Below are 27,727 nucleotides of genomic sequence, written 5' to 3' on the forward strand. Positions count from 1 at the left end.
TTTCCTACCCACCTACGAAGTACATATACATTTTACCTTGACTATGATTGCAGTCGTCTTACCTGCGAGCCAACGTTAGTTGAAATGCCTTTCTGCAGATGGCGCTGATGTGAAATTGGAGCCGTTTACCGTGAGAGCGCCTGAGGCGAAGTGTTTCTGTCTAGAAATGGCTGTGTTGGAGTCGTTTTGAGAGTTGAATTTTAAAGTATGGTGCATTATGTATCCAATATATGTCAGTTTTTGTGGAAAATAGTAAGTATACATTTGTCTGACTGTATAAAATTGATCACGTAGCCTATAGTTCGTACGCTATCGAAATTAAGTTCCGTAACGGGCAAATTTAAAGTTTACGTGGGCTAGTTCATCGTATGCGCTATGATTTCTAGCTCATTCTTCTAAAAAGCCAACCGTACATTTTTGATTGCCTATTAATTCCCACTTTTTTTAATATGTATGGGTTCATTTTGTCATAGGTTTTACCTTAAGAATATATGTGAGCTGTGGTTGTTTTGTCTATTTACATGTTATTCACAAATGTTATGTAGCCACTATAATGCGAGTGAGTTTTTTGGCTTTTACTTTAGACCATTTTAAACGATGAAGTATTTGTATACTATTGTCATAACTATGTGCCTTTGAAGTTATCCTGTGATTGAAACATTTGGAAAGTTTTTGTTTATCTTAAATGTCAAGACGAGTTTTGTTTATTTGCCTTAAACTCATGACTTCAACAATTGGTGAGCATTTATCTGCGAAAAATCGCTGCAATGTTAAAAGTAAATATTAATTTTGATGAAATGTCAATTTAAAATGCTGTCGTTCGCAAAAAAATTGCACTACTCCCGTTGTTTTAAAATGGTAAGATTTCTGTTTGCACGCAGTTTTATCGGACTGTTAGAATAAATTCTACTAATTTTTAATTTAACGAAGGTAAAAATTAATGCTATTAGACGGGTCAAATAATAGATGATATTAACTGACTTCAACACCTGTTTGTGTAATGTATTTATAACGCGTTTAGTTCATTGTTTTTGTGTCTTCCCTAATATTCTTTATTTCAAAATTTCAACTCCTAGGATTGGTAAATAGAGTTCATTTGCTTATTCTTTCGTGAGGTGACAAATTCAGGGATGACTCATAGTAGTGATGTTGAAACTTGTTAGCTGAACTGTACATACTTACATTGAATTGCATATTTGCTATTGTCATTACGATAACTCCATGGCGTATGTAAAGTTTAAACTTTGTTAACTATTAGTACATTTTTTTTAAATGTCTTGATATTTACAGGATAAATATTTTGTATGAATGTCATGTCATATGTTAATGGAATACCATGAAATAGGTCTGATGGTAAGAATAGAACTTAATCTGGGCTTCTTTAGCTCTGCTTTTAGGTGGAGTGCCATTACACAGGGTGTTACAAACCCAACAAGCCATGCACCCAATCTCCACTGGTGTACAACGTCGTCGACGACGAAAATTAACACACCATCACTCCAATCACCATGGACATCACAGCCACCATCATGGTGGAGTTCGCACGGTGGAACTGAGACGAGGCCGAGGAGGTTTTGGTTTCACCATCTCAGGGCAGCGCCCTTGCATCCTCAGTTGCATTGTTGCCGGTAGTCCAGCCGAAAGGGCTGGGCTGCGCCCGGGTGATCACTTAGTGTCAGTAAATGGTCGAGGGGTTGCTAGGGCTCCGCATGATGATGTTGTGAGACTTGTTGGTGCTTCTGCACCCCTTTTAACTCTCAAAGTCGCAGAGACGTACTATTTTTCTCCCTCATCAGACACCACTGCCTCAGACACTGAGGCTGCCTCTCCAGTGGCGTCATCATCTTCATCTGATGGTGACGATGGAGAGCTTAGGGAAAAATCTCACAGAAATGAGGGGTTGGTTAAAATCTGTGGTGCCATGGGGGGGAGGATACCTCCACCCGACAGGTCGTATGCCAGGCCCCGACCTCCAAGGCTGCGTCACCTCCACAAATCAAGAACAAGATCATCAGGTGGTGTTCGCATACCAGGGGGAGGGCGATCCCCCAGTGCGGCGAGAGGCGTGTCATCAGCGCAGACAACGCCTGCAAGAGCCGCGCGTGTGGTGCAAGACCTACGAACTGGGGCCATGTTTCAGGAAATGGCCACCATCTGGGGTCAGCAGACGGAATCTCAGGATCATTGCCTAGGTCTTCCCATCCCACCCTCTATCCTAATGCCCCCACCTGTGATAATCCCTAATAGGCCGCCCCTCCGCAAGGAGAGGAAAGAAAGGAAGGAAAGGAGATCTGCTGGTGCTGCTTTAGCAGTGCCCAGGCATAGGGAAAGGTTGCCGGTGATGCCTTATGCCTCTTTGGCAAACAGAACAGATATCCAGAATGAAGGGTTAGATGGGGACGAAGTTAGGGGTGAAGGCTTGAATGGAGATGTTGTTAGAAAAGCAGAGGCCATCCTCAGCCCTTCTCCCATTTACAAAGCTGTTGTGGGTTATTTAGGGAGTATAGAGATGCCAGAGGAAGGTAGAAGGATGCAGGTAGTTAGGGGGTGCATAAGAAGAATGAGGGCAGAGAGACGTGCTCATGCAGTGGTGCTATTATCGGTGCGCTCTGGACGTCGCCGTCGTAGGTGTGTGGAGGTGATGTCTGCATCTGGTAATACGTTAGCATCATATCCTGCAAGTAGGATAGCAGCCTTGTGTGCCTGTGGTGACGCTAGATTTTTTGGTTTGGTGGTGACCACATCTCCAGCATCCCTTGATGGTGACCATAATATAAGTCATCCGCCATCCCTTCCCTTAACTGGTCGTAGTTCTTGCCATGTTTTTGCCGTGGAACCTGGATTAAGGCCCCACGAAGCCCATGCAGCTCATGCCTGTGCATTTGGGATCAATTGTAATGCTGGTTGTCTTGCCTTTCCCGACTCAGCCATTCCAGTCCTCCAGTCCATTGCCACAATTTGTGGGGGATCCATATCAAAAGGAAATCATTCTGGTACAGCATCTGGGACAGATGATTTGGACTCTCCAGGTGTGCCCAACCGTAGAAGGAAAGCCAGGGCAGAAAATGTACGGGCTTCATTAGGAGATCTCCTTCTGTTTGTTGACCCCAGTGTCCCCCCTGCTCTTGCATCTGTTACCCCCTCACTCAGCAGTGGTGGAGGTCGTCATCCCAGCAGCACATCAAGTAACTCTGACTCGGGTATTGGATTTCGAGATGATCGTGGAGCCATGGCCCTCGATGTGTCCGACCGTGAGGTGGCCATCCCTCACCTCTCCCACCAAGGGAACACCCCTCCCAGTTGTCCATGCGCCTCTGGTGGGCGACTAACTGTCAGAGCGATGCCAGATCCTGTGATTGTCAACAAGTGCCAATATCCTGATCGAACAGATAAAGAGGGGGAATCTGCTGGAACCAAAGAATGCACGGAGTCATGGGTATCCAACCCTAACTCGTCTCTTGCCACACCACTGCCAAAGCCATCATCTTCATCATCTCTGTCCTCATTTGGACACCGCCCCGCCCAGCCACCTGACAGCGTTGTCATTGAAGATCCAGTCCTTTCATACAAATTGAGCCCCAAGGTGTATGGTCTTCCTGTTCCCCTTAGTATCAATGATGGAGTTAGGTCTCCAGTGTCTGGTGCCGCAGGTCGAGAAGAGAGGAGGAGGAGGCGACGAAGGATGAAGTCCTCACGGGAACAGGGCATAAGTCATAGCTTGGAGGACATCAAACCTCTCGGCTCAGCTCACTTTGAGGAGTCCAATCAAGAGTCTCTCATCAGCAGGGTGGGACAGGGTTCCATGGAGTGTGTGTCAGATTGGTCAATAGCCAGCAAAGTCACCACACCTGCACACCTCAACCACATGAATGTGTCAGGGAGTGGTGGTGGGTTGTGGGGCAGTTTGCAAGACCTTCGGTGTTTGGAGAACTCACCATCAGCATCTCACCGTCAATTTCTGAGCCCAGCTGAGGTTGGAGTTGACAGAACTGCTGAGGAAGAAGGCGATGGGTGCATGTCAGATTTGGAGCAGCTGGTAAGTGGCCATTCCTTTTTCATTGTTGTCTGATACTTTGGAAGATTTTAGTACTCCTTTTCTGTAATGTCATTGATAATGTGTTTTCAATCAAGAGATATAAACACTGCATTTCAGCTGAATTCGACTTTCTGAATTTTTAGTTTAAAAGTTAAAAAGAATTTTCCAAGAAACTATGCTTCTATATGTGCACAATAATTGTCAAATTTTAGATTGAGAGAGAGTATATTGTATGGGCTAATTTCCAGATAATATTTAAGTTAATCTTATTAGTCATTCCTTTGATGGTTGTTAGAGGCATAAAGAGAAAATTAATAGCTTCTTGAGTGGGCTGACAGTAGTGCACTAGTTTCTTTGCTAATTAAATATACAGACTGAATTAGAAATAAGCATAATATCCATTTTAAAGTGCTTAGGTATTGATTATGTAGTGGAATGTATAGGCATTAAGATGCTGATAATTTTGTTTTGCAACATACCATTGACATGAACTTGTGATAGGCTCAACTACTTCCCTTGTCAATCCTGAATTTAGTAAACATAGGGTTTTTGTGAAATGTCTTATAAAATGAATTTTGTGAGGGCATGGTTTTTGTTGAAGAATCAACCTCATTATTCTTGTATTATGAATTATCTTTAACAATATTTTATCTTTATACTTCTTTTTCATCAACGAGTATTCCATTGTTAATGTTTTCTTACAAATTATGTACCTATAGGTAGGCAACTTTCATCCACATTATATAAAGATGTTTTAACCAATTGCATTAATAAAACTTTGTATCAGGGTAATACTTTTAATGACTATTAGTGTTATTTCCATAATTGGACATAGTGGTTGCTAACATTTCAATAGCTTCAATTGCAGACGTACGATACTCCTTGGCATATCAAATGCAGTCTGTTTGTCAATCATTCTGACAGGAAAAATTCGAGCGACACATGATTATAGGTCTTATTAATGAATACTTATTTATAAGTAAATACCTAAATACCATTTTCGGCATGTCATTCTGTAGCCCTTTTGACCTTTGGTTTCATTCTTCTCATTCCATTTGTTTCTGTGTAGTTTGAATAGCCCTCCTATGAAATCATTACTGTTAATGTGCTCCAAATCTCCTACTTGAAATAACTCTTTTGTCAAGGAAAGTTTTTGCTATGCATAGTTCATTTGTGTATTTAATCATCTCTTTTATTTGGATGTTAAGTATTTTCTTTCTGGTACTGGAATTTATTTTATCATCTTTTTTATTTCTACAATAATATTTTGGAGTCATATTGATTTGCTTATTTTTTGCTAGTATTCCCTATCCTGAATTCCCATTAACCTCCATGAATTTATTACATATACCAATCTGATTTTAGCCAAAGTTCACTCACAATTCCCAGTTATCCATTGGTCCTCAATGACTGATGTATTTAGAATCATAGAAATATCCCAGATGAAAGCAGATATTTATGCAATATTGTTAAGTTAGCTCAGTAAGGTTCTTTGCCATTGTATTGAGTTTTAAAAAATCTACCGTGATGATTTTCCTCATCAGTCTATCCTAAATATTAACATGATGTATGTGCCATCAAATAATTTTTGGGTGATGTTTAAAGCTTAATAAATCAATCAGCAAATTACTAATGTAGCATTTTAGGATTTTAGTAACAATAAATATTGAAAAAATTTGTCTATCCAATTTTACTTTGTTTTAGGAAGGCAAGGAAAAACATTTTCTAGGAATAAGGTAACCTTGTTCAGGCTATAATAGTTTTTTGCTCCGTGATTATTTTAAAAGTTCTTCTTGGTAAAAAAGTTAGTTCATGCTTTTTTATTCCTGTGTTTAAGGAGTACTCAGGAAAATTTGATTTCAGAATCATGAGTGTTTGAATGTCATTTCCGAGAAAGTTATAAAATTTGAATTTGGCATAAGATTTTAAGTTCTTTTGTTAATTTGTTACCAGCAGTTCTAACAGTGTGAAAGGTTTTTAATGTTGAAAAGAGATAGAATCTGATTTTTCTTCCATCCACACAGGGTTCAGATAATTAAATATGATAATTATGGAAGACAAAGTACGCTTTGACAGATCCCATCTCAGAAGTAACATTTTTAGGGAATAAATCACAGCCTTTCAAAATTACAGTAGATGTAAGGCAATGTGATTGGGCTATCATCAATCCTTTTCAGCAGAAAAAAGCGCCAGAAAAATAAATGTATTGAAACATTAAAAATCCTCCAAATTTTAGGCATTGGCCAATTAGAGATGGTTAAAAAAATTTACTATTTTGGATAAATGATACAAGTTAGGAAAATATGCTGAATAGGACATGATAAATTAAATGCAGAAGGCATATCATATAGCTAAGGATATTTACTGCAAAAAGTGCATATCGAAGAATTTGAAAGTAAGTTATTTTAATGTAGTGGTGAAGTCAGAATGCCTATATTCATGAGAATGTGTATTGTTGAACTATAATATAAAGCCGTTAGAATTAATGGAAAGGTGGATCATTGGGTAAATACTTGGTCCACTAAAAACTCCAATACTAATTAAGAAGTAATGATGAAATGTATCGAAGTACAGGAAATGTTTTGGAAGCAAGAAAACAGATTGACATTTTTTGGGCATTAGTGCAGACGAAACAGATCTTCCAATTAACGCCGAGAAAAGAAGACTATAACATTTGTATTCAAAAAGTAAAGAAAGACTTAGAAAGAAACATCAAAAACAGAAGAGACACTAGAACGAAAGGCTTTTAGGGATGAAGTATTGAAATTTGGGGAATTCTTGGGTAGAAGGATACAGTAAAGGACAGGTTAAAAGTGATCTCAGGAAAGAATAAAGAGGCAGCAAAAAGATAAACGAATATTGGAGGAAAAGAAAATAGCAAAGGAGAAGGAATTGTAATTGCCACATTGTCCCCAGATGGCCTTATTGGAAAGTAAGAGAAGAAGACAAATTACTTTTGACTCTACATATAACCTATGTGGATGATATTTCTCACTGCCTACAGTTGAAGTTATCATATCAAAATTGTAGGCTTTTAAATGTTTCCCTAAGTGAGTCCCTGAGTGATAGTCTCATCAAATTTTTAAGGTTCTTGATTCAAATCCCATTCAGATCTAATGAGCTCAGGCCAGTCTGTACAAATTTTGGGTATTAATCTTTCTGGGAAGCTACAGGTGGCCCATCAAAGTAAACTGACTCTGCTACCATGAATTATGCATTCATCAAGCACAGTGTAGGTCTTGGTATGAGGTGAACTCTACCTTTGCTTATCCAAGCTACCTTTCAGAATAAGATAAGTTTGTTGAATCATATTCTGAAAAAATATGAATGTCAGGGTCTTCATTGTATCAAACCTTCAATTAGCTGAGGACTTAAGCTAGTATAATGGAATTATTTTAATTTTATTGCTTGTGATCAATGTGAAAAATGGAGAGTTAATTCATGTAATCACTCCAGTAAAAAGTTAAGGATGGTATTAGTAATAGATGGTAATTCATGAATGGCTATGGTATTTTGGCTGAATATTTTTTCTTGTTCATACTCAATTCTCTGCTCCTAAGTTAGGGCTGGGAATGGTGTTATTGTGGTCTGCGAGTGGTAAAGATTAAATACTCATTTGTCATACTACATTCCTCTGCCATTTAAATTTCATCCAAGACTATTTTATGAAGAATCCACTCTGAATGTTAATGTAATAAGTGAAAGGCCGAAAGAAAAATGAATAACTTTATTGGTTAGTGACTGTGTCACTTGATTACCTGGAGATAATTTAATTTTTTCAACAAAAGTTGAACTTACTTCATGTACACTCCCAAATTTTGACTGTTGAAAGAATAGGAATGAGTAACAGGCAATCTATAAAGAAGCATCTATTGATTCCATTCCTTTGAAGATCTTTACGTAGAATGGCAGAGCCCAACTGACATGTAGGAAGAATGTTATAATAGAGGCAAGAGGAGAGAAGTTCAAGCACCCAGGGTATCATAATGGATCTTCCATGTGCAAAGGATTTTTTATTTGTACAAAGGATGACAAATCTACTGTTCCTTAATTATTTGTAATTATTCTTCAACTATCAAATTACAAAACTCAACATAATGTATTTCCGGATGCTATCTCTAATTATTGGAGCTCAATGATTTCCACTGGAAGAAAATTATGTCGTGGATAATAATGGTAGTAGCATGCATAAACAGACCCATAATCATTCCTCTATATAAGTGAGGGAACGCAAGAGGATTCACTCAAGTATTTGAAATGGATGATGACTGAGGCAAAGAAATGTGAAGTTTCCCAGCTCCTTCTCGCAAAAACAAGTCCACACAATCCCATTCAAGATAATCCTCTGTGGATCTGAATGCCTCGACTTCATTTTGGGGTTGTTAACCTGCTCTGTTTTGGTGTTGTCTTGTCCATTTGACGAGCAACATATCCACTCCATGCACTGAATCATCATGCTGGGAAAAATGTGAAAGGACATTGATCATATTGTGTGTCATCTTTGTGGCATGAGGTACTTTGCAAAAAGGGAAAATGTTTTATTTTTTAAGAATTGCTGACCAGAGTTCCATTTGAAACCATGGACTCCGAACCAGTGTAGGTATATTTTCTTATATTTTAATACCATTTCAAAACTGTTAATGCAGTTTTTTTTCAAGTCGCCGATCCCATCCTTGTATAATTGCCAAACAAAGGTTTTTTATGTGAATTCGGTATCATTCGCCATTCCTGATATGATAATGATTTGTTTTTAACTGTGTAAGACTTGGGTTGGTCCTAAGACCTGATAGACCCGTCAGTGGCGAGAATTATATGAATTATATTCACGCACGAGTATGTCTTAAGATCTTTATGCCCATTGATATTATAAAACCCCAGCAAAAAGAGATTAGACCCAGCACTTTGTACACCCTCCCTCGTCGCAGTCCCTTCCCGAGTGTCGTGACTATGGAAAATAGTAGATTTTTTACGTGTCGAAACATCTCGGTGAATGGTGCAGCGGCTCACTGAGTTCGGTGATTTACAAAAAAAGAAAAATCCTCTCCTCCCGCCCCGTGTCTCAGATGACAACACGTTCATCCTCTCGTGCGGTAGATGGCGCGACCACCCTGCTCGGAGGGGACCGTGCGTCGCCGCCTCGCAGTTCTCGCATGGCTTGGTCGGGTGGGAAAGTCGCCTCTTGCTGCACGAAGGGTGGGGGGCGGTTGGGGTGGGGCACGCGGCAATCCAACTCCCTCCACCAAATGGTGCTCTGCTGAACAGGGTTGGGAGGAGGTCTTCCTCTCCCCCCCCCACCACTCCCCCACCGTATGATTCTCGTTCATCGAGAGTGGAGTGGGGCGTGTGAGGGACGGTGTGGCGTGGGAGGGGGGAGATCCCCATCGCTGGTAACGCACGGTGGGGGAAAGCCAGCAGCCTTCGGGGGAGGAATGGAAAGCGGGGTCGGGTCGGGAGAGAGAGAGAGAGATCTGTCACTCCGCATCATCGTTCACCGCCGGCCGGGCCCAATTCCCGCAGGGCCGCCGCCGCAGACGCCCCAGTGAACGCCCACGTTCGCCTCCGCTGGTGCGTTGGAGCGGGAGCTATTTTTTGGTGACCCCGTATTTCTCCCATACCGTTTTGATGTGTGCGTGTGAGCGTCGTCAGCCAAGCCGAGCGTCATGAGCTTCGTCTCGCTTACTTCTGGGCTCCCATCCTCGGTGAACGTGGTGGCAGTGTTGTGGAAATAAGGCAGGAAACAGGGGTGTCGAGGACCTCGCATAGTACCTGTATCTGAAAAAAGTTCTCGTGTAACCGAAGGAAGGGGGAGGTGAGACTGGGGAGGGAAGAGGAGGAGGTGGAGCGGAGTGAGAGGAGCCGTGGTTTGCATATGGTAGGCGACGTGGTGGACGAGGGCCGGCGATCGGTTGGATGGCAGCCGCCACGACAGGGATGTTCGACGGAGACGGGTGACAGTCGAGGCCGGGGATGGAGCTCCGCAGCCCCTACGAGACCCAACCTTCCCATCCCGGTTCGTAAATATTTTGGTTCGAAAGTGCAAAGAGGGAGGCGTCACTTGGCCCTCCGAAAAGTCTCCGGCATAGAGGTGTCCTTTTAAAGCCAAGGGACCGTGGTTGGGCTTGGCTGGCCGGGTAAACAAACATCCACCCACAAGCGGAAAACCAACCCGCTCAGACCCGCATAGTCGAGGACAAAGAACACTTTTTCAAGTACACGCTAGGGCGGGACTGTTTGGAATGCTTGCTGATTATGATAATATTGCGACTGGAGCACGTATGTCTGACGATGTGCCATTTGAAATTCAGAGGATGTTTGGAAAGAAGTTATTTCCATTAATTTTTTAAGACTTACCAAAGCCCTTCAAATGTCCTTTCCCTCCAGCTTTTTATTTACATGATGCTATAGACTTCATTTTGAGGGTCAAGCAGCAACTTGCCATCGTTGTATTTGATAAGAGAGAGAAAAACTTCTTTTGTCTCCATTGAAGTCGATCATTTTAGCCGCAATAGTTCCATCCGAATCGTGTTTCTTATGATACGCTGGTTATTGTTTGTCTTTTGAAGAATGCAGCCTAAGTCTTGATAAAGTTATCTCATTCCGATATATTTTTTCAATGCACCGTGAGTGATAAATGGCCTGAAGTAAATCGGTGAGGAATTCAGTAAATGCCAAGTTGAGGATACGAGGAAATATCGTCTAAAATTAGTCTTACACAAGTAACTTGTTTTACTTAGTTAATCTTCTGGAATCATAATAGTCAGTTTAAACCATTCCTCTAGCTGCGTCAAGTTGTAGGTCAAAATTGTTAAGTATTTGAATTCATAGCTTGTTATAGGGATTAGTGAGTAAGTTATTTGTTGTAATTATCAACCGATTTAGTTGGATTACAAAACGTATGCGTTAATGAAACGTTAAAAAAAAACTGTTCACTGTCTGTGTTTACAGGTAATCCATCAATAGCCTTCCCTTTCGCCGACCGAAATGCAATTAACGCCATAACAGGGAAGTTTTGGGGTCGTTCTTTTATCCTGGGGTCCACGTTAAAATCGGATTAGACTGGAAAGGTGGAGAGCGTAGAAGTTTTCGCCTTTGGCGTATAGCTTCGCAGAAGCTTAATTCTATCATACCATTTCTCAGTTGTATTTGATTCCACTGCAGCCCTTGATTACTTACGACAATCTTTTCGTTGACTCTTGATGCCCATCCGCTAATTCTCCGTGCGTTTAGTCGGTTGCCAATCTTCAAGTTCGCTGCGGTCAGCGCTTGTTTTCGAGTTCTTAGAAGTGTCCGCAGCTGGAGAACCGCCGAGAAAAGGAGTCGGGAGGAAACTAATTTAAAGGGTCATTCGCTGTAAGGTCAGCGTATTCAAAGTGGCGCGAAAGTGGGAAAGCTTTAAGCGGAAGTTGTCCATTATAGTTCTTATTTTTAGCCGAAAACTTTCACTCCAGGTATTCTCATCGCCTGCTGCCTTCCAAGGTCTCCCATTGATACATTCAGCATCCAAATTTTTGGCAATGGCGTGTCTTGGAATTACGTCCTTGTTTTCCCTCTTATGTCTTTTGGCAATTTGATGTCTCCTTTCCACTCAGACCCTCCTTTTTAAATATCGATCCAAGCAGTAAAAGGAAAGCTGATAAATGGGTGTAGAGCTTAAGGAACTCTTCGACTTCATTAAAAACTTGGTCCTCCGTCAAGTTCTCGCCTTCATCAGTTAACATTTTCGATCATGGCTTATTTTATATATCTCGCCCGAAGTGGAGATGTTTTGTCTTCCCAAGTAATCGGTGTGAAAGATTAACTATGGTTTGATTGTACTGTTTTAACAAAGGTATGATCCTTTTGTTTTCAATATATTGATGAGCTGATAGGAACGGTTTCCTATATCAAAAATTTGTTGTCGTGATGTGATGCATAAATATTCGCACGCATTCCATCTTTAATTGCACTGGAAAGACTTATCACCACTCGGGTTTTCGGTATTCCTGCCTTTTTACAGAATTTCTTTGCCAAATAGATACGAGGAGAGAATAAGAGTAGTATGCCATTCATATCGTCTCTAATGCTTGGGGAAATAATTCCGACATTCTTTCGCCAGGTGAGTTTTAGAAGAAATGTCAGTTGAAAAATAGTATATTTTATTACAGCATTCAGAAATTTCGCTTAAGACCGAATGGATTAGTAAAAATTATTTTTATAATCAGTCATGTGTAATCTAAAGTTTTGATTGCCCGTTTTCCCAGTGGAATAATTTATTTCAGCTTACCTCGTAATTGCTGTGAAAGCCTCTGCCCATCGCAAGGACTTACGAAGTCGTTTTATCATGATAACCTGACTCAAATGAGTTCGGACTTTCGTAACCATTGAGATGAATCAAGTAATAGAAAGTCATCGGAACCAGTACGGTTGGTCAGTTAGCGTCCGTTGTTAATGGTCGATATAAGTTCCCCCGGAGACCGGCGCGGCTTTATAATGATGATATCGTATTCATGTGGCGTCTGGTGCGGACTCAGCGGGACGAATGGCTTTCGTCTCCCATCGTAGACTATATTGATGAAGGGCAATGACTCGCTCGCCTCTGCCTCCCAATTAATACCCTCCTCGCCCCATGGCCAGTGGGCCTTTTCCGCCTGTTAGTCCACCGTTGAATTTCTCTCCGCTGTTGGAATAATCTGTTGCTGCCTGAGACAATCTGATGGTATTTCGATGGTGTTTTCCGTAATTTTGGACCGTTATCAGTACAAAGAAAAGGAATTCTAAGGGCTCTAGGTTCCCAGTCTGCGTTCGAGCGAGTCCTGACAATTTCTTCTTTGCCAACCCGACCTTGTGAGGGATTAAAACGTTTGTATATTGTATTTCATAATACATATTTCAGGGATCTCACTTTGATTATCCGTTTAAATCGTACGGTATTCATTTATTAGTCTTACAGTAACATTAAGTTTTAAGTGTTTCCGTGATTTCATGGAAGTGAGGTGATTTTTTTAATGCACCTTCAATGTTCATCGTCTTAGGTTCTTCAGTTGGGGCAACTATTCAGCACTAACATTTCCGATATGTAGCCGTGGGCGAGTTATCTGATACATTTTCCGCAATTTTCACGCGACTCACGTTTTTGTAAGCTTGTTAAGGTGTTGCTTTTAATTACTCCGACTTAAATGTCTGTGATTCTACCAGTGTCTGAGGTTGGTAGCCTAAAGATTTGTAAAATGAATGCTTCCCGCTATGGGAGCAAATATGATGACTTTATGAGTTATACTTCTATGTTATCCCATGGGGAAGTGAATCATTCGTTTCCTTCCGAAGATTGTCTATTTGAATATTTGGATCGATGCTCGAATACTTGGTAATATGCGCCCTTTAAATTAATATTGAATGGGCGAGGTCGAACTGAGTGATGTTTGACCTTACAACAAATACAGACCAAATTTTACTCTTTTTGATGATTCGAGTACTGATGTATTTCGGTTTGGTCAGAGATTTTGGCTGAGATGTCTCTGTCAGAAAATGCATGCTTACGAATAATTCATTCCAAATCATGCAATGCCCACTGTTCGGAGATAATGAAGTAATACATTTTCGGGGATATATTCAACCCCACCGTCGTAACATTTAATCTATGGAATAATTTGACACTACTTATAATCGCATCATGGCCATTTTAGATGCGCATAAACATTTTAAAAATCTTCTACACAGACACACACACATGTATACAAATTTATGACCTAACATTAAGAGTGTAAGCTTTTGACAAATACGAGTTCACGCTTTCATTCTCCAAATCGTCGGATGAGAAAAATATGAATACGGTATTGATCCTATGTCAGTCAGTTCATCACCTTGTTAAAAAAAATTGAAAACGCCCCCTTCCCAAAAAAGTATATTCTCGTGCGCTCACATACCATAGAGTCCCAATTCAATTTTTAGGCCATTTACCCTACCTTATAAATATTATTATGAAGTACACGACAGGTGTGGCATAATTCAATTGAATCAAATATTCTGTCTTTAATGATTAGTAAAGTAATTACTATATTGCATAGTACCGAAATACTCGTGGGCGATTATCATCATTCTCATTACACCTTATCTGTATCACTAAACGTTAAGAACATTTCTTATTGTGGATGGCGCAGTACTTACCATTCCTTATACTGACGCTCGGACGATAAGCTCGGAAATAGCGGAATACGTTTAGACATAGCAAGATATTTTGTGTATTTAAATATATAATTTTGTTTTTGGCAATTTTGGAACTGAGACTAGTTATTTCTTCAGTGGCCTATTCGATTAGCCTTCTTATTATATTGACGCCTCGGACTCACGCTACGTTTTCGTTCACAGAAAATCACTAAGTTTGGATGTAGGTGGTCCAGTGGCGACCCAACCAAGCCCGAAGACGTATGGTCACCAGTGGAATACTACCCATCTGGTTACCAATCCGTCTATTAGTCTTTAAATCGACAGCCGATAAAATTAAATTTTAAAAAGTCTGTTGTTAGGTAAGCGTGAAATGCACTTCCAAGTGAGCTCATTAAGTCTGTTTATGAGCCGGGATGTAATAGCGCTTGGTGAAACATGAATGACAAGTTTTACTTGTCTCCCTAGCGCTCATAACGTGGCAGGTTTTGAATTTTATTTTTTACGAGGTCATTTAGACGGAGCTCGGGAGAAGTTCTGCCCTGTGGTTTCATTATATGCGGCCCACGTTTAAGCATCCGAATTTTTCTCTTTTTTACATGTATATTGACCGTAATTCATTCAGTGTTTGCACGACAGGTGAAAAGGTCTCGTCGTTTGCTGTTTTATGGAACATCGTCTCAATCGTTTTCGTCCATTTGGGTTGCTAATGCGATTCAAGTGTAAGCTTCTTTGAGTGCTGCTTTCGTTTCGCAGATTTTCAACCCTTGAATAAATTCATATCTTCGTTCCTGTAAGTAGGTTTTCGGTCTTAAGGCTATTATTTTGTGACGGTAGGGATGAATATTAGATTTTGATTGTTTTAATAATAAATGAGAATGGATAAATGATATAGCGTCGTGGAAAGGGTAGAATGATAGATCCACCCAATGCCTAACTCATCAGTCTGTCGTAAAACGTTTCGGCCATCCCGTCATTGACTCTATTGTTTTTTGCCCTAAGTTTTAGTTTTTTTCCGCTGAATGTATCGTTTTATTCTCTCGTTTTCCATTCGTATAACTGCACCGGGTAAATATACCGCATTTAACCCTGTTTTTCAAGTTTTAATTGTGGGCTTTCAAAATGTAGGATTAAGAAATGTTTCGAATTTTTCTCCCCCTTTATTTCTAAGAGCACTTGCTTTTTCTGCACAAGATTAATTTTGTATTACCCGTGTATTAATCTCGTAAATACTCGCTGTCAAATCTTTAAGTTGCAGTGTTCAAGTACGAATACAGGCATTATTTGATTCGTTCACGAGAAGCGTGATTTGCTGCTTCGAAACTTTAAAAGAGCTCCTTCGAGGCAATAATTTGCGTAAGTTCCGCAGTTTTTCCCACCCTAGTGACGGAAATGAAAAACTGACGCCCTTTGTCACGGCTTGATGCGAAGTCAGTTACTGTTGTTCCAAAGTTTGATGTCTTCGGCAAATTCCTCGATTTTTTTATCCACTCCACTACAGTTTTATAATTTTTATTACTCTTCCTCTGAAAAAAGGTTACTTCGTTGTACTTTCGTTGTTTTTCCGTGTGAGTAAACGGAAAATTTAATTTAAGATTGCGTTATGAGAAACAAATTTACACTTTTCCAGAGGTTTATTGTAACGTACAGTGCGTTTCAGTTCAGCGAACCATCTTGAGGTACAAAATATCTTGTACCTGAAGATATCTTGTAGGCACCAACTGAAGATATCTTGTAGAAGGCATCAAGATATCTTGTACCTGAAGATGGTTCGATGAATTTAACACGTTTTGCGTTACAATTAAACCTATAGAAAAGTGCAAATTTGTTCCTCATTATGACGAATTTCCACTACATCTCGCCTGAATCATTTCAATATATTAATATTGCATGCTCAAAATTCCTTCCTAATACCTCATCACATTATACTACACCCCGGCGATTCCGTTCTCTTTACTTGAGGTATTTAATAGGCAACCCTGTACCATTTAGGCACCCTAAATTTGAGCTGATAGGTGTAATTATCTTTTAGGTATTGATTTTCCAGTTTTTTTCATCACAATTCTCCCCTGGAAAACTAATTTTAAGGTTTTGTTCTGTTTTTGTTGATAGTGCGGTCCCCTCGGCTTTATAATAATGACGGCCTTCTCTTATTTGTGGATCCCCTCAAGGCAATCTGTGACGGTGTAATACTGATTAAGCCTGTTTCCTCGTCGTCCAAATAGACCCGCGACGATGCATATGCTGTGTAGGAAACTAAATCTTGAACACGAGAGTGCCTCGAAAAACTTTCCCCGTATGCTCGTAGTATCGAATCTCATGCCTTACGTTCGCCCGCTTCGTTCCAGTCGACTGTCCACTGGTTCGGAACGCTAGAAGTATTCCTCCCGGAAATACGTAACGTGCGGTCGTGAGTTGTCAGGAGATGCCGGTCTCCCGGTAAGTTCTTCTCGGGTTCCCTGCCCCTCCCTCCGGGGCGACCTCAAGAGAGAAGCCCCCACAGCCCGCTCACGACCCCACGCAACCACGTGTTATCAAGTTTCCGGGCAACCAAGTCGGCACGTCCGTGACCAGGCTTTTGGCGTATCGCGAGTTCTCCGTCTTCCTTGGCCACTCACAACCCTCTCCACGATCCCCTCCTTTGTATCGCATTCCGCGGAGGGCGATACCCGTGGAGGTAAACTGGTGGGGGGAGCAAGGGGGGAGGGGTTGACTTCGGAAAGAGGGAGGGAGGGAAGGCGACCGTGAATCTACTCCGCGGGGGAAGAAGTCGCCGTGTGTGAACGATGCGACCCCGCGCACAACTCCCCCGCACCTCCCTTAACCCCCCCGCACGCCTCATAGCCCCCGCCTCCCACGTCCTCCATCCCTCTCCACCCGCCTCCGCCCTCCATAACTCCCACGAAGGAGGCGTTGCCTTTCTCCACCCCAGCCCCCCGCCCTCCCCGACCCCACATTACGCCCCTCCTGCATTCCGGCGGCCGCATATCTGCCCGATGGGACCCCCACGCCTCCTCCGTGTGCTCGTGGTCCACCCCACGCGCGTGACTCAGGGGAAATCGGCCAAATTTACAAGTCCGTGCTCCGAGGTAAGTTTGCTGCCGATATCTTGCGTCCGAAATTTTGTCTGCGGATGTGAAATGCGTGTTGGTCTGGTAAGGGGGTTCCTTTGATATTTAGGCGACACTCACAACTGATTTCTAGAGAGAGTTCGATGCTATTTTACAGTATATGATAGATTGTCAATCAAGGCCGTAAGGCGTAGAAAAGGAGTAGGTTTAGCTTTTTTTGATTGCTTCATTAATGTAGAATTGAAAAATGTAGGTATTCATTGATGAGGAAAGATTAATTGGTAATTTATCTGTTCTCAAATAAATGTTTAATCGTGATATTTTAAATTAAATATAGGTTATCTTGATTTGAAAGCATATTTTGTGTGAAGAGCTATTAACTTGAGTTACCTTTTACGGTTGTTTTGTATTCAGCCTCGTTTTAAGAACCACTCATACATCTGGAATTGCATTACTTTTTGAATCATTTTGGAAACATCAACCTCTTCCGTTGTCATTGACTCTAATGCTCTATCCTCCCATCTAAACAATGCTCTATCCTCCCAGAGTATTGACTGTTATGAATTCTCATACATTCGTGAAAGCTAAACCTTATTTGTTTCTTCCCAAAGGTAGAGTATTTTTTCTAGAATGGGGATGGTCAACTGTCGGTCCATCTGGATTGCAGGCGTACCTTATCCAATTGCTTTCCCTTCAAGTGCTTTTCGTTTCAACCTATTTATTCCCGTTCTCTTATCGTGATTATTCAACTGCCTTTTTTGTCCCAAAATGCAATGTTCTCTCTATCTACCACATTGGAATCTAACGTCTCCGTTTCTTATTGGGTCTCTAAGATTTTTCGACTCTTTTAATACATTGATTTCAGTATTTCTTAATATTCTTTTTGATTCGTATGTTTTAAGTCATTTCTATGCCGTAAGTTATAGTTGGTTTAATTCAGGTTTTATTAATTAAGCCTTTCGCAAAAGCATGTGCAGATCGTACCAGATGGTCCCTCTCAGTCATCCAGGAATTGTTCATAACCTGTTGAGTCGCAAATCATCTTGCCAATTTGTTTAAACTGTGTATTTTCTTAATTATTTTAATTAATTTACATACTACCGTTTGTTACATACCGTTAATATTTACAGAGTGGGAAACTGCGATTACCCAGTGTCTCTTTATAACTTATTATTTCAATACTTATTTTTGTTGGGTCTAGCATAAATCATTGACAAACGTAACCCACGATTGGTAATAAGCGGTATTGTAGTGGAAATATTCCGAGATCCTGCGGCCTCGAAGAGTTAATTAAATTATTAGAGATTTAAACGAGTATTGGTTAAGAGCAGTAAACCAGTAATTGTCTAACGCCGCCGCTCGTCATTTTGCTGTTCACAAAAATATCTTTAATCTCTCTTGTGCAATATATTGGTCTTCGTTAGTTTACGGCGTTAATTTGCTTGAGGTATTGTCTGGGGAGATAAGAGCAAGAACACCGATTTGAGACCCATCGACTCATCCAGATAGCAATCCATTTGTTCTCATCGTGATATCTTAATATAGAATTATTCAATCTGAAAGTGCGTTTGTCACCTTAAAAAATATGCTGAAATCCTCATGAGATTCAAATCGTTTTGCCCATATCCGTATACAGGTATATCACTGAGAGGGCTCGTGATTTTCACGAGATTGATCATCATTCACATGCCATGAGTAGCTTTGGATAATAAAGGTTTCTCTTGGAACCTAAAATATTTTTCAGCTTACTTAGTGGGGTTCCGCAGGATATCAGTCTCCTAGTTACAAACCTTCATGTGCGTCATGTGACGGAAGTGAGGAAAAGCCCCAGGTGGATCCAGAGACCTATCCCCAAGGCTTATGATCAGTGATATTGTGTACGTAGCAAAAAGAGCGGAAAGTGTAATACTTCGTTTCTAGGAATCGAGTCAAGGCTCTTGTATGCGTAATAACTTGGGGGGGGGGGGGGGTAATGTGTTGGGGGTGTGGGATTCCGTTTCTTTGCTCCGTTCGTCCAAATGGTGCAATATATGATGGCCTTAATGCCTACGTATGGGATACGTATATGCTTGAACCATGGATTCGTTATGGTGATAATGCTGCCCGCATAGTAAGGCCAGGGTTGGGGTCTTTTCCATTTTCCTGGGCACCGTTTCTCAGAGCTACAAGTGAGTTTACAAGTCAGCGTAATTTACACTGACGTAGTCCACTAACGGTAATGAATGATGCAGCACTTTCCCGCACCACACAGTTTGCGAATGTGAAAATGTAAGGTTACATTTAAGGCTTGTCATCATAAGACTTTGAAATTGACTTGTTGCTTCAATAAACACTGGTAATCTTTTAATATTTTTGTTAATTTCCGCGCTAATTTCCATCGATGTAATCTCATTAGAATTCGTACTTTTCATTCGAGTACCATTCCCGATTTCGCGGAGGTGTCTCCGAATACCTGCTCGAAACGTTCTCGCTATTGTAATTAAAAAAAACAGATTTGTATATCATCCCATTCACCTGGGAGCCTGCTTCATCTGTAGAGCAGGAAACTTTTTGTCAAACCCGTCGCATGATTTCAATTCGGTGCGATGACCTAGGTATGCATGGAAATCTTTTTATAGTTCCCGAGTCGCATTGACCCGATTTCATGGGATGGCTCGATCGAAGCGCTCGATCGAGGTCGTCTCATACTGCTGGGCCTCTGTCGATGGTTGCTATGTTCGGTATTGGAACTACAAGAAATAGATCAGGGTAAAATACAGTTTTGCCATATCTCTCGTTAGTTGAATCACGCTTCCCCAACCCTCTCGATTTGCTGAATCTCCCCGGGTAATGCAAAACGAATTGAAAGCGCAAATCATTGGTACTAAAGCCTTTGGTCTACCAATGCTCCGCAAGAGAGGTATTTCACGAGATAGCGGGCCGCATTAGGGAAATTGAAGTCACTTAGAACTGGCTTCGTGATTCATAATTATTTTATTACATTAGTAGATACACAAAGTAAGAAAAAATAAAATCCGTATAAAACAAAATGAATTATTATTATTTTATCACGGAAAGAAACAATGTGAATCTTCAAGTATCGTTTTATCCAAAAAATTAAACAGTGGTAATAGGCCTCTTATGGTCATCTTACGAGTACTTATTTCTCTCGTACACTCCTACGTATACAAGAGCCCGACCCTCGATTTAACCCGTAGCCACGGCTCCTGATCAAAATGGGTTGCCTTCGAAGGGTTGCCACCTTAACTGCAAGATAAATTAATTTCCCATTCCGCGAGAGATGGGTTGAAGCTTCGGCGTGAATCCTTTTAAAAGGGCCCGGGTTCCTTTCTGGCCTTCACCTTGTCCGTCCTCGCTTTGGGGAGTAGGACGCCGTTCGGTTTACGTGCCCGAGGAAATGAAAAATGCCAGCGGGAGAAGATATCCGAGTGGATGTGGAAGTTTCGATCATATGCATGTATTTAAATCCTCACGATCCGCCTGCCCTCGTGTCACTGGCGCATGCGCAGAGAGCGCATTTTGACCGTGGCCATTCAGACGGAAGCTCGTACCGTAGCAGGTTGGGCGAGACTTGACAGGCTTCACCGCTTGATGGATGCCTCCACGGTGTCGTGCGGAGTGGGCATTCCGCGGTGAGCTTCCTCAGGTGAAGGTGATCATGCGCGTGATCTCTTGGCAGGACGTTTAAAGCATTTGGTGAATCCATTGCTGGGAAAGGATGTGGTTATTAAATGGGAATTAGTTGACGTGATTTGATATTGGTCGCAGCTATGCTGGAAAACGTTTGTCAGGGAAGTACTCTGGAAGATTTTTTATCCTATTCCTAGGTTTCGAAATGATTTTATCTATGTGATGATTCCAGCATTGCTAGTTGTTAGGCTAAATGAGGAACTGCTTGACAACATATTTCTTTTGGTTAAATACCTATGAGGACTGGTGCCATTAAGATTTGGCGGATGATTTAGTGTTGGGGTAATCTTTTGGGCGTAGACGAGCAATTAGGTGAAGACGAACCAGATATCGGCATTGGCTCTAATCAAGTAATGAAAGCGCTGTAGTCCTTAGTTTATCCTATACGCCGATGAGCCAAGCTCTTGACATGCTCTCCACACTGCGTCCACAGGAGAGTCCACTGGAAACCTACCGGAATTCAAGCCAGGACTCCCCGTGGAAGGAGTAATCCCACTGGATGCTGTACCATTCCAAACTACTGCAGTATTATGAAAATGAAAATTAGGCAATAGTCAAACTGTGTGCAGGGATATTGAAGTTATACAATAATTGTATGACTTGTATGTGACTGCTACGTATAGGTTCAATTGCTAGTCAATGACTATTTAGGGAGAGACTTAGAGGCAAATTTTCACCATTAGCTTGTCCTTGATAAAATTTTCCCCCGAAAATGAAGAAATTTTACTTTATAAAACTTGCAAAAAATTACAGACATATATCGAAAACTTTGTGTATATTCGTACTTAGTATATTAATTAAGCGAGAAGTAGGAAAGACCTTTCACCACCGTGTGCCAAAATTGAGCCGTATTGGCGTAGTTCAGTATATTATTGTTTTGTCAGAGGGCGGAATAACTTCTATGTCGTTTCGTCAAATTACACTTGGCCCTCTTCATTCTGCTGCCTCCGCGCGTACTTTCTGTGTGGAGACGAGCGCGCATCAACGGAAAACATTATTGAGTAGGCGGTACTTAAATATCGCAGGAATAAGATAGAACAAAGCAGCTCATATTTTCACATAAATAGCGTGTTATAACTGAAGCGGGTGGCCGTTCGTGCCCGCTTTGCGCATTTTTGGATTAACATGTGTGACGCGGTATTTAATTCATAGATAAATTTTCCCCGATACCGCGAGACAAGGGAGGCCGCGACTCGACTTGTTTTGAGGGCGCCAGGCTAGCCGCATGGCTAGCCGCAGAGTCACGCCGCTGGCTGTCACCTGGCCCATCACACTCCTCGTCCCAGGGGAGGGCTCGCTCACCTTTGATGTGCCCCGGGGTGGGCAGCGGCTCTTCAGCTGAAATCACGAGGGACGCAAGGAGGCGCATAAAAAATGGACTCCGACGAGTAAACTTCATAAGAACTATTTATTATCACAAGAAAAGGTGTGGGCGCTCCCAAGCAAACATGACGCGCGGTGCCGACGCCTGCTGGGCCACGATGTTGGGTGGCCGCTCGGCGGCAGCCGAAGATGGCCGCCTCGCTGTCGACTGCTGGGTCCCGATGTTCCGGTCGGGGCCTGCGGGGGGCCCACACGGCGAGGTCGGTTGCTGGCACGCGCACCCCCGGTGTTCGCAGGCTGTCGGTGACTCGACGATGATAGCACACGACCTTCTCTCTCGGACATCTCACAACGAACTCTGCTTCCCACGTGTTGGCCGGCACTCTCCGCGCGCGGCGCGCCCCGCTCTTCTTTTTTTCTTACATACATTGTCGGCGCCCACAGATAGCGCCCCGCCGTTCTACGGCTCGCGAGAGGGGCGCGCGTATTCGAACTGGGCAAGTGACGCTGCGCCAAGCACAACGTCACATACCCCCTCCCTAAGCCGGACACTCGTCCGAGTGGACCGCTTACAAACGAGCCTGCAACTGAAACCTATGAACACAATATAATAACAACAATTTCACAGATTTCTACCAGTAGTTCACTCAGTTTTGAGATTCTGTCTTCAGCTATTGGATAGAAAATGGATAGCACAACTTTTTCTAATTTTAACCACATTCTCTATGAACATCAAGTAATACATTTGGTATGAACAAACTTTTGGCATGAATCTTTCATACATTCCAAGGGAATTTCTCACAAAATTTCAACAAAAGCATCACTCGCTCAGATAATTCACTCTATAAAAGGCAGTACGTCCTCCGCTCAAACACATCACACCTCGTTTGTAAACTCTCATTCACCACAATTCAAGGGCTATGTGCCGTAGCAACAATAATGTCCGACAGAGATTTTCACATTATTGAAAAATAAATCGCTCACTTTGACACACAGACAAGATAACATGAGGCAAACACACAATGCTGACCTATTACATAATACCAAAATTCATAAGGAATTTTTTTGAGAGTGTGCTCCGTGGGCTTGGCGCTCGGAGGACTCACCACTTTGACGAGTGGATCTTGGTGCTATATATCTTTTCAAGTCGCCAATATCTACTTTCGCGTTTTGCTTATTGGAACGCGTTTCTACGATATAAACTGTTGGAGACAGTTTTTTTTAGTATCGCGATTGGTCCTTCAAATTTAGGGGCTAGCTTGGCTGAAAACCTATCAATCCCACTGGACAGATGGTGGGTCCTACGCATTACTAGGTCTCCTACATTAAATTCGATGTTTCTTCTACCCTTATTATACGCTCGCGCCTGTTTTTCCTGAGCTCTCTCTATGTTCTCGGTTACTAGATCTCGTAATAAGCCTAACCTATCGGCCCTCTTTTTCCACGCTTGTGGATCCAATCTGCTCTCTATGCCTTCCCCCTTCTCAAGCTCGCGCCGCAAACTCTTCACTGGCAGTGGATGCCTTCCGAAGTTCAAGTAGGCTGGCGAGATCTTAGTCGAGGCCTGCTTCGCGGTGATGACGGCATGCCTTAGTTCGTGTAAATGCTGATCCCAGTCTCTCTGGTCTTTTTCTACAAACATCGCGATGGCCGTCTTCAGCGTTCGATTGGATCTTTCCACTGGGTTTGCCTGAGCATGGTATGGGGCGTTGTTGTATGCGTTATTCCATACTCTGCCAATGCTTCTCTTACGCATTTGTTATCAAACTCTTTTCCATTATCTGTCACGAGATACTCCGGCGTTCCCCAGCGAAATAGGACAAGCTCCTCAAGTGCTTTAACCACGTTGGCCCCTGTAGCAGCTCTGACCGCCTTTAGCTCCACCCATCTTGAAAATAAGTCCTGAAAGATTATTAAGTACTTGTTCTTGGCTTTGCTAAGCGGAAACTCCATGAGATCTGCTGCTACGACGCTCCAAGGTCTCTCTACCGTTCTTTTACCCAATAGTCCCTGAGGCGCTTGCTGCGACGTTTTGAACTGTTGACAGTCCTGACATTGCCTCACAAAGTTGTGAATGTCGTGATAGGCCCCTCTCCAATAGTAATCTCGTACGACTCGATCGAACGTCTTTTCCACTCCGAGGTGGCCCGATGAAGGTTCACAATGGGCATCCCTTATGACCCGCTCTCGACATTCTTTTGGAAGCACGAGTTTCCAGCCCTCTTCACAATCAGCGATTGGATCGAGCAGCTCATCGTACTTGTAACGATACAAGTGGCCCGCTTCGACCTTCCAATTTTTATACCTCTCCGGATATTTGGTGACTTCCTCGACTCTGCGTTGGTGGTCCTCATCCTTTACTTCCGTAATTTCAGCGATCTTCTCTTCGCCAGATAGTTGCTCGTACATACGAGATAGTGCATCAGGCAAATCATGGATTTTACCTCGACGATGCACCACCTCGAGACCTACTATGGTCACTTGAGCCCCGGGGTCATAGAGCGCAATGTACTCTTTTCCCCCGATCAGGACTGAGACTTGGTCTCTATTCTCTGCCGTCACACTCGCTAAACTCACTCTAGGCGTGGACTCCACGCCGACTCCCCCTCCCTGAACCGGACACAGCCTATCAGGTTTGTCCTCAATGGTTACAGGGTATATCACACTCTCACTCGACTCATTCCGGCCCGTCCCTTTGTCGGAACAAAACCGATCCAGAGTGAACAGTACTTGAGGTAATTTCTCATAATCGCTCTCCTGCTCTGATTTCCGGCCCGCGTGAAGCGACTGGGCAGAATCTACATTCCACGCATGTCTCGGCGGGCTTTGTGGCACCGACGAGATGCTCTGAGGCCTCTCACTCATTCTCTCACTCTCTGCTTGCTTTGGCGGCTGGAGACAGGCTGGCCTGTTCGATCCTACCAAAGACTTGACCCTTTCGCTTTTTTCCGACCTAACGGATTGGCAGAGCGGAGCTGACTCCGTCGACCAATGCGCCTTCTGCCCCATATGCGGTTGATTTGGTGGGCGGAGACGGGCTGACCCGCTCGGCTCGGCGAAATCAACGGCTGGACAGCAAATATCAGCTTTGCAGTGGAGGTCGGCCGTCCGTCTCGACTGCTCAGCTGGAGAGCTTTTCCTGATAGCTCCATTGCATTGGCCAGATCGATAGAGGTTGGCTGTCCACCTCGATCTGTAGATTTCTTCATCCTTGATCTTTGCCAACGCCTCAGATGGGTGGTGGATGTTGGCTGTCCAACTCGACCTAGGAGCAGATGTTTCATCTGGCCCATCTGAGTTTATCTCCCTTCCTTTCCCTATACAATCCTTTATTCCACTATTTACATCTCCCTTGATCGAATTTGGTTCGCAGAATTTGGCTGTCCAACTCGGCTTTTCCAAAATCGAATCACCATTTCCTAACCTAATCGACTTATTCCTATGATTATCTAAATCTAATTCAGCCGATTTATGTTCGACGGATTGGTTTGCGGGGAAGCCGCTTGGGCTAGGCGAAAATTCGGCTAATTCCATCCGTTAGGTTGTTGATCATCTCGTTCTGCTGTTGCAATTGACTCCGCAACTCCTTTATTTCCTCAGAGTTGCGGTCGCTCTGTACTGGTATCTCTTTCTGATTTAATTTCGCTTCCGAAGGCAGAATGCGCAGTTTTTCCTTTTCTCTGGTCAAATCTGACGCTTCTTTCCTTTCCCCCAACGGCGGAAAATCATATGAGTCCATCAGCGGCAGTTTGGGCTGAGGGCCTCCCGCTGCGTTTGCTGTAATGGTCTGAATGGGGTTCAGTTCCTCATTAATTTCTCCGTCGCTTGCGGCAACTTTCTCCGTCTCGATGTGCTTCTTTTTATGCCCCTTACTGCATGCTCCTTTCATTTTCCATCCTGCCTCTAGGTCTTCGTCCCAGTTTAAGGCGTGTAGAGCTCCTGAGAGGGTTACATCGTCAGGCTGCACATCCTCGTCTAATTCTTTGGACCATGGTGTTCCTAATCGTGGTTGTGCCAAAAGAAGCTTAGCCCGCAATAATCGCTCTTTGCGCACGAAGAGTGGCCCTACCAAGGAGTGTCCTTTACTTGACAACTCATTTTCCACCTCTTCTTCACTCATTTGCTTAATTATTTCACATTCTGCCTTTACCGCTGAATGCCGTAGCAGTGCCCTCATATCTCTCTGATATCTCGCCAAAAATCCAGTGTCACCCTCCATTGTAAATTAGGAAGAAGAAAATTCTTAACCTATTGAATAATTAAAGGATTTGCCCCACCTAACCTTAAAATACGCTTACTGCAAAAATTTAATCCTAATCTAAAGATATTTCCCTGTTCTACAGTTATTATAACAAATAGGGTAGAATAAATCAGAATTCTATATTAAAAGCATAACCTAACCTCAAAATTCAAAAATTACAAACTCCACTTCCTCTTTTCAAAGGATCCTCTGCCACTCTGGGGATACGTGGCCACGCACGGAGCTTCCCTCACGCCAATAATAGTAGTTAATCTTAGAAACCGATCGTCCCTCCGCAACTTAACTGGAAACAAGTCGCCTCGGGAATGTTCACAGCTTTCATCCCACCCTCAACGCCAAACCACCACTCAATGCAACCGCACAAACCACATTCAAGTACAAAAGATTGAGTAGAAATTATAATCTCTTATTTACTGCTTCCCTCACAAAGAATTTTAAATTTTTTTATTTCATGAAAATGTATAGCAAAAAAAAAGGACTAATTTATAAATCAAATAGAAAAATTGTATACCGCTCGCGAAAGAGCTGTACGTAATAACTGGCGCTCGCGCGATGTTACTCACGCATCGTTCCCGCTCACACACACGCTATGCACACCATGCCGGTATCACTCCGCTCGCTCTCCCTTCACACCATTGTTGCCTCGTCAAGGCCGACGCGACGCCATTTTACACTCGCGCCTCATGCGCACTCTCGAAATATAATTGTCACTTTTCTCGCACAACAATAGAAAGGCTGCCCCACGTTGGGCGCCATTTGTGACGCGGTATTTAATTCATAGATAAATTTTCCCCGATACCGCGAGACAAGGGAGGCCGCGACTCTACTTGTTTTGAGGGCGCCAGGCTAGCCGCATGGCTAGCCGCAGAGTCACGCCGCTGGCTGTCACCTGGCCCATCACACTCCTCGTCCCAGGGGAGGGCTCGCTCACCTTTGATGTGCCCCGGGGTGGGCAGCGGCTCTTCAGCTGAAATCACGAGGGACGCAAGGAGGCGCATAAAAAATGGACTCCGACGAGTAAACTTCATAAGAACTATTTATTATCACAAGAAAAGGTGTGGGCGCTCCCAAGCAAACATGACGCGCGGTGCCGACGCCTGCTGGGCCACGATGTTGGGTGGCCGCTCGGCGGCAGCCGAAGATGGCCGCCTCGCTGTCGACTGCTGGGTCCCGATGTTCCGGTCGGGGCCTGCGGGGGGCCCACAC

General features: G+C 42.9%; 1 protein-coding gene across 2 annotated transcripts in view; it reads left to right on the forward strand.

Moving 5' to 3' along the window:
- The first annotated feature begins 152 nt into the window (after window positions 1-152).
- Window positions 153-27,727, forward strand: part of loco (locomotion defects) — a 104,347-nt gene continuing 76,772 nt past the window's right edge. For both annotated transcript variants that reach the window (XM_071592890.1, XM_071592891.1), the window contains exons 1-2: window positions 153-252; window positions 1,386-4,036. In XM_071592890.1, the coding sequence (XP_071448991.1) occupies window positions 231-252; window positions 1,386-4,036 (2,673 nt within the window). In that variant the 5' untranslated portion in view covers window positions 153-230. The remainder of the gene's footprint in view (window positions 253-1,385; window positions 4,037-27,727) is intronic.

The sequence above is a fragment of the Hetaerina americana genome, unplaced genomic scaffold (genome assembly GCF_022747635.1).
Source record: "Hetaerina americana unplaced genomic scaffold, ioHetAmer1.1.p SCAF_5, whole genome shotgun sequence".
Lineage (NCBI taxonomy): Eukaryota > Metazoa > Arthropoda > Insecta > Odonata > Calopterygidae > Hetaerina > Hetaerina americana.